General features: G+C 51.2%; 2 protein-coding genes across 2 annotated transcripts; both read left to right on the forward strand.

The window, feature by feature from the left end:
- Positions 765 to 3194, forward strand: LOC110406625 (disintegrin and metalloproteinase domain-containing protein 21-like). Its single transcript, XM_021413386.1, is given in 2 exon segments — positions 765 to 874; positions 876 to 3194. Coding segments are annotated over 2 exon segments (2355 nt in total). The 5' UTR covers positions 765 to 803; the 3' UTR covers positions 3160 to 3194.
- On the forward strand, positions 4335 to 7314 carry LOC110406626 (disintegrin and metalloproteinase domain-containing protein 9-like). The gene has a single exon (XM_021413387.1). The coding sequence runs from the start codon at positions 4372 to 4374 to the stop codon at positions 6685 to 6687; it is 2316 nt and encodes a 771-aa protein (XP_021269062.1). The 5' UTR covers positions 4335 to 4371; the 3' UTR covers positions 6688 to 7314.

Genomic DNA, 7318 nt, shown 5'->3' on the forward strand with positions numbered 1-7318 from the left:
CCTCTGTCCGGCAACACAACCTGAAAAGCCTTAATCACTGCCTGCCATTAGGTGGCAGCAGGACATCCCCAGTGCTGCAGGTTAACCCCGGAGGGCTATGGGGCTTTTCCTGGAAGCTACAGCTTCCAGGGAAGGGAGGGATGAATTGTTCTGTGCTGCTGCAGTAGCACTTGGTGCTTTGTGACATTTCCCCCTGTTGAAGTCGAACAACTGCATCCTGCCAAAAGCATTCCCTGGGGCAGGAGCAAGGAGCAGGGCACTGCCTTACTGCAACTGGTGGGAACCCAGGAGGGGAGAAATTGATAGGCTTTGGTTCAGACTGGTGGAAGGGGAGCAAAAACAATTCCCAAATATCCCAGGAGTATTCAAGGCAGCCAAACCAGCTGCAAGAGCTCTGTGAAAGTGAGACTGTCTTCTACGTGTAGAAGAAGAGTGAGTGACCCAAACTATGCCTCTCCCTTTCCAGAAAGAAAACTGCCCTTGAACAACTAAAACATTCAGTAACGTGCACTCAGCCGAGTGATGTGCCCTGCAAAGATATCTGTCACCAGGCACTACAGGCTCTCACCCTGCAGCTGAACCCATTAGCAACCAAATCCTCATTGTTTTCCTGGTAATCCGCTATTCCTTTCCATTTAGGAATGCTTAATCCCCTTTTAAACAAATTGCCACAGCAGCACTGGCTCATTGTGCTCTCAGCAAACAAGGTCAGCCCGAGCAAGGTGCAGCAGCTGGGGTGTATTTAATGGGGTGCTCTTCCTACCTGCGCTGATGCCAGGGCCGGGCGGTTGCCTGTGCTCCCCATGGAATGTTTGCATTTGAATAGGAGCTGGACAAACGGATGCTCCCTGGGCCCTTCATTCCAGTTGGTGACCGGCTCCAAACCAGACGCAGCCAGGGCTTGTGCCAAGGTGTGTCCCAATGGGCAGTGGGGATCCTATTGTGCTGGGCTTCTCCTTCCTGCTCACGGGGCTCCTGCTGCTGTGTGCAGACTGCAGCCCCCAGCCCACCTGGGGCTATGCAGCCTATGAGATAGTAACTCCACAGAAAGCTGGCCCTAAGGCAGGCAGAGCCAGCCAGGGCAGCATGTCCTACTTCATCAGCATCCAAGGTGTGAATTATACCATTCACCTCAGGCAGAAGAAAGACTTTGTAGTAAAAAACTTTCCTATACTCACTCGTGACTCCAAAGGGCAGGTCATGATCGAGCAGCCCCGTGTGCTGGCAGATTGCTATTACCACGGCTACGTGGAAGGCATCCTGGACTCCATGGTGACTCTGTCCACCTGCTCTGGGCTCAGGGGACTGCTGCAGATTGGAAACTTGAGCTACAGCATCGAGCCCCTGGCAGCTTCCTCCACATCTGAGCACCTTCTGCTGCAGAGGGAGGCGGCGGTTCCTGGGACGGTGATCTACAAAACGCCCCACGGGGGCAGGCGATTTCCAGGCCACGGGACAGCACTAAGGCAGTTCCAGCCCTGGGGACGCACGCGGTACTTGGAACTCATGGTGGTGGTGGACAAGGAGGGGTTTGACACCTTCGGCAGAAGTATAACAAATGTGGGACTGGAAGTTATTGAAATAATCAATCTGGTGGATGGACTGTTCTCCTCTTTCCGCCTTCGCGTGTTATTAACAGCACTGGAGATTTGGACAGAGAAGAACCCTATCAGTATCACCAAAAACATAACTCAGGTCCTTCACAGTTTCAATCGCTGGCGGGTGCAGCATAGCCCTACACACATCGTGCATGATGTGGGGTGTCTGTTTGCCTCGCTGGATTTCTGTCACAGTTCGAGAGCATCGCGCATGGGCGGTGAATCAAACTTTGCCGGTGCATGCAACAGACAGCGCTCCTCTGCTGTTATATCCTTTGCAAAACAGACTTACATCAACACTGCTGTCCACGTCGCCCATGAGTTAGGATATCTCCTTGGCATGAAGCACGATGACGAACACTGCAGGTGCAGAAATGCCTCTAAATGCATCATGAACCCAAAGAGCACAGTGAGCTATGGATTCAGCAACTGCAGCGCAAAGTACTATTTTGATTTTATAACATCAGGGCAAGGAAAATGTCTGAATAACATCCCATCGTCTATAGTGACATTTGTACCACAGCGCTGTGGGAACGGTGTCCTCGAGGACAGGGAGGAGTGTGACTGCGGCTCAGAAGAACAGTGTAAATCGGACCCTTGCTGTGACAACACCTGTCGAAAGAAAGAAGGAGCCATTTGCAGTTCTGGACAGTGCTGCAAGGATTGCAAGCCTCTTCCAGAAGGAGAAGTGTGTAGGAAGAGCACCAGTCCATGCGACTTGCCCGAGTACTGCAACGGGACATCTGAGCACTGCCCAGAGGATGTGGCCAAGCAGGATGGAACCACGTGTGCTGCGGATGGCTACTGCTATTCAGGCAAATGCAGATCTCGCACATTACAGTGTAGGGACATCTTTGGCAAGAAAGCACAACCTGCTCCACTACAATGTTTCCAGGAGCTGAACACGAAAGGGGATCGGTTTGGCAATTGCTGGGGAGATGGGGCAGACAGCAAATTTCAGAAATGTAAGTTAGAAAATGCCCTTTGCGGGAGGGTGCAGTGCACGAATGTCAGACATCTGCCTCAGACAGAAGATCACTCAACCATCATCCAAACCCCAGTGGGCGATACCTGGTGCTGGGGCACAGACTACCACGTGGGCCTGGACACCTCGGATGTTGGAGTCATCGAGGACGGCACGCAGTGTGGTGAGAAGAAGATCTGCATCAATCGGACGTGCGTCCCTGAGGAGAAGTACCTGGCATCCCACTGCTCTGCCAACGGAACCTGTGGAGGAAAAGGTGTTTGCAACACTAAAGGAAACTGTCACTGCGACGATGGCTGGGCACCTCCCTTCTGCCAGTACACTGGCTTTGGAGGAAGCATCGACAGCGGGCCCACACCAGTCACGAAAAAAGGGCTTTTTAAGTCGATTGTCAGGATTACCATAATGACTGGCACTGTTCTGATACTTGCAGCACTTGCCATTGAATATGTCAGAAAGCTTATCACAGCCCGAATGTTGAGCAGATCTGCTGGATGCTGTCAGTCCAAAGAGGGGGCTCCTGAGAAGGAAGAAAGCGACTCGAAATCAGCTGAGAGTCAAAGCTCCCCGGTGTAGGACTTCATGCAGCAGCAACTGGGCTCAGGCAATAGCTCTGGACACAGCTGCAGTGGACTCATCTAAAACTGATCTGTATGTAAATGTACAGTTGGGGAACCTCTGTTTCTATTCTGTAGGATAGCAAAATGAAATTGTTTTGATAGACCTCAGTAGGAAAAAAAAAAAAAAACAACACTGACTAAAATGACAGAAGGGCTCTGATTCTTTTGGAATCCTGATGGCTTGCTCTGGCAGACACAGTTGTGACACACGGAGCAGTGAGGATCCCAGGGTGGCTGGGGCAGAGCCTTTTGCTTGCACCAGTGCCAAGGGAACTCCCTCAGCCCACAGCATTGTGTCCCCCTCCCTGTAGATCTCTTGGTCCCCAAGATACATGAGCAGCTACAGAAATTGTTGGCAGTGCATGATCTCTGCCAGGCTGCGCCAAGGTGTCAGAGCAAGCCGAGAGCAGCAGGAGCAGAGCAGAACAGGTACAGTGCAAAAAGTCAAGTCAGCACTTCTCAGAGAACTGAGTGAACACTGGGGAGCAGCAGCACTTTGAGCTAGAAAAGGGAATTTACACTGCTGAAATTGCTCACCTCCAGCTCTGTCTGGTTAAGGGTATATTCAGAGCTCTCACTCCCTTCAGCACAGCCTTCACACAATAAACTGCATGAATGCTCAGCTGCGGGCCAAGGCAGCAACACCTACTGCAACTCTGGTGCTAAAATGAGGGCCATGCTCCTGTCAGCAGAGAGGGGCTGCAGACACATGCATTCATACAAATATATTTTGATTTTTCCTACATATGAAAAGAACAGGCTGGTTGTGCAGGGGTAACCCCAACCCGTGCCCCGGGGGTGTTGTTTGCAGCAGGGCTCTCCAGCGTGGGGTGTATTAGAAGTACAGTACAGCAAGCACACAACTGACAAATAAATTAATATGCGTATGTTGGGAGGGAGCTCTCAGGAAACTTATACCGCTAGGACTGTGTGATAAAGAAGGCTGGAGACCACAGGTTTACAGACTGGGAAAGGAGGCGAGGCAATGAATCAGCCACAGAATAGCTCAGGTTGAAGGGGACCTTAGAGAGCTGTGCCACGGGAGCAGGCTGTCACCTCACAACATGGCGGCCGGCAGGGCCGCGGCCTTTCCAGAACCTTCTTGAGGAAGCAGCCGGGCGCCATCTCTGAGGAACGGCCGCTGTCTGAGAGCCTTAAGGGTGAGGAGATGGAGATGCTGGTGGCAGGGCTGGCCTCTCTGAGGCGCCTCACCTCCATTTTGAAGGTGGTGAGGTGGCTCCAGACCCCCGGGACAGCCCTGCTCCTCAGGCTGTGGGTCTGGGTGGCGCTGGGGGCTCTTCTCCTCCCTGAGGCAGGCGGCCATCGCCCGCCACCCGGTTATGCCATCCATGAGATCATCCGGCCGAAGAAACTAGTCCCAGCGGTAGGCAGGTTGGCGCAGGGAGAGGTGTCCTACATCATCAGAGTGGAGGGTGAAAACCGCATCGTCCGCCTCACGCAGACACGGGGACTGGTGGTGAACAACCTCCCGCTCATCACCTACAGCCCCCACGGGAGGAGAGTGGTGGAGCAGCCCCACGTTCCCGAAGGCTGCCACCACCTGGGCTACGTGGAGGGCAGCCCCGGCTCCATGGCAGCGCTGAGCACCTGCGCGGGGCTGAGGGGGCAGCTGAAGATCGGGAACCTGAGCTATGGCATCGAGCCCGTGCCGGGCTCCCTGACCTTCCAGCACCTCCTCTATCGACGAGAGAAGAGCAGGGACAAGTCCTTGACGTGTGGCTTGACTGATGTGGTGATGCAAAAGCAACCAAGCCGGATGGGGGCAAAAAAACCCTTAGGGAAGCAAGGCTTGGATCAGAGACTGCAGTACACCAGGTATGTTGAGATATTTGTCGTGGTGGACCACCAGTTGTTTTCCTTCCAAGGGAGCAATGAAACCTCTGTGATGTTTCTGGTTATAGATACGATCAATTTATCAGAAATACATTATTATCCTCTGAAGACCCGCATATGCCTAATTGGGCTGGAGATCTGGACGCGCGGCAACTTGATCAGATACAGCCCAGATATAGAAGAAGTTCTTAACAATTTTAATGATTGGGGAAATAGGTATCTTTCCCGTAGGATGAAATACGACATTGCACATCTATTCACTTACACAGACTTTGGACTCATCGTTGGGCTGGCTTATGTAGGTACCATCTGCTACCCCGGCTACCAGTCAGGTCTTGTATCTTACATACGAGAAGATTTTGAGACCTTCGCAATTATTTTTACGCATGAGCTGGGTCACAACCTGGGGATGGAGCATGACAGAAGGGAGTGTCGCTGCGGAAATGCCAAGTGCTACATGACGGGAGGTACACTCGATGGTGCCACGGCTTTCAGCAACTGCAGCATTCAGAGCTATTTAGACCTGCTCAGCAGAGGGGACGGCAACTGCTTAAACAACATCCCCGAGCCCAATAGACTGTTCTATTTTAAGACCTGTGGCAACAAGGTGATAGATGAGGGAGAGCAGTGTGACTGCGGGGGGCCGCAGCACTGCCGAGGCAATCCCTGCTGCCTCCAAAGTTGCAGGTTTAAGCCAGGGGCTGTCTGCTCCGTTGGGCAGTGCTGTCAGAACTGCCGCTTTCACCCTGCAGGGCACAAGTGCAGGTCAGAGGCAGACGAATGTGACCTGCCTGAGTATTGTAATGGGACTTCTGAGTGGTGCCCAGAGGATTTGCACATGCACGACGGGACGCCCTGCAGTGACAATGGTTACTGCTACCGTGGGAAGTGCGCATCCCATGACAAACTATGCAGAAAAGTCTTCGGGGATGAAGCTCGGAGTGCTCCAGAAAGTTGCTTCAAAGAGCAGAATATGAGAGGGGACAGATTTGGCAACTGTGGTGGCGATGGGACTGAAGTTGCTTTTGTGGAATGTAAGCCCCGAAATGCTCTGTGTGGAAGGCTGCAGTGTGTGAATGTAAAGAAGACAGCCTTTATGGAGAAGTCTGAAACCATCATTCAGACTCCAGGACCTAAGGATTGGTGCTGGGGCACAGCCCACCATGCTAGCATAGACACACCTGATATCGGAGGAGGAATGGATGGCACCAAATGTGGTCCAAAGAAGATCTGTATTAACAAGACATGCACAGGTGCCACCATCAGAACCAAGTGCAATGCAAAGTTTTCGTGCAGGGGGAATGGGGTTTGCAACAACCTCGAACACTGCCACTGCAAAGCTGGCTGGGCCCCCCCCGACTGCCAGTTCCATGGCCTTGGGGGGAGCGTGGACAGTGGCCCCCCACCAGCTCTCATGATCTCCATTGCAGAGGCTGTCCAAGATAAAGCTTTTGGGACTGCAATAGGAATCACTGTTCCCGTTGCCCTTGTTCTAGTTGCTCTCCTCATTGCTGCAATCAAATACATAAATGCAGTAATTGCATTTTTCAGTACAAGTTCATCCATAGAGACATCTGAGACTCCTGAAAATGAGGAGCAGAATATGGAAGAAGATGACGACTACGTTTAAAAGAAAAAAAGAGAAAAGAAGAAAAAAAGAAAAGAAAAAAAAAGAAAAGAATAAAAAGAAAAAAAGTGAAGGGAAGGAGAAGGAGAAGGAGAAGGAGAAGGAGAAGGAGAAGGAGAAGGAGAAGGAGAAGGAGAAGGAGAAGGAGAAGGAGAAGGATTGAGGGCCTCTGTGGGTACATCCCTGAAGCCAGACTGACAATCCCAGGAGATATGTAGAAAGTGATTTATGTAATGTAACTGTGTAAACTGTATAAAAGTTAATTACACAAAACTCGAGTATTTCCTCTTCTTGTATAACCAACTATGTAAATAAATTCGGGTTGGGCCCTAAAAACGAAACTATGAGAAATTAAAGAGCATGAACATTACAGGGTTGTTTTCTTCTCAGTGCAGCTAAGGATACGTTCATGGGATCTCAGTAATTCACTTGAGCATTCAGGAGAGCAGGGACAGATTCATGTGAAGTCCTGCTCTCCTGGTTCGTGAGTGGTGCTCCGCTGGGTTGAAGAACCTCAATTTTCTGAGTGTTGTGGCTGAGCAAGAGTTGGCAGAAAGGGAGATGTGAGAAAAGTCAAAGCATGGAAGTGAGTACTGATTTCTTTCTTCTACTTTATGATTTCTTAGAATCATAG

The sequence above is a fragment of the Numida meleagris genome, chromosome 14, assembly GCF_002078875.1.
Source record: "Numida meleagris isolate 19003 breed g44 Domestic line chromosome 14, NumMel1.0, whole genome shotgun sequence".
Classification (NCBI taxonomy): domain Eukaryota; kingdom Metazoa; phylum Chordata; class Aves; order Galliformes; family Numididae; genus Numida; species Numida meleagris.

Excerpts from the sequence above, each read along its gene's own strand:
- LOC110406626 (XM_021413387.1), top strand. The coding sequence starts at position 4,372 with ATGGAGATGCTGGTGGCAGGGCTGGCCTCTCTGAGGCGCCTCACCTCC.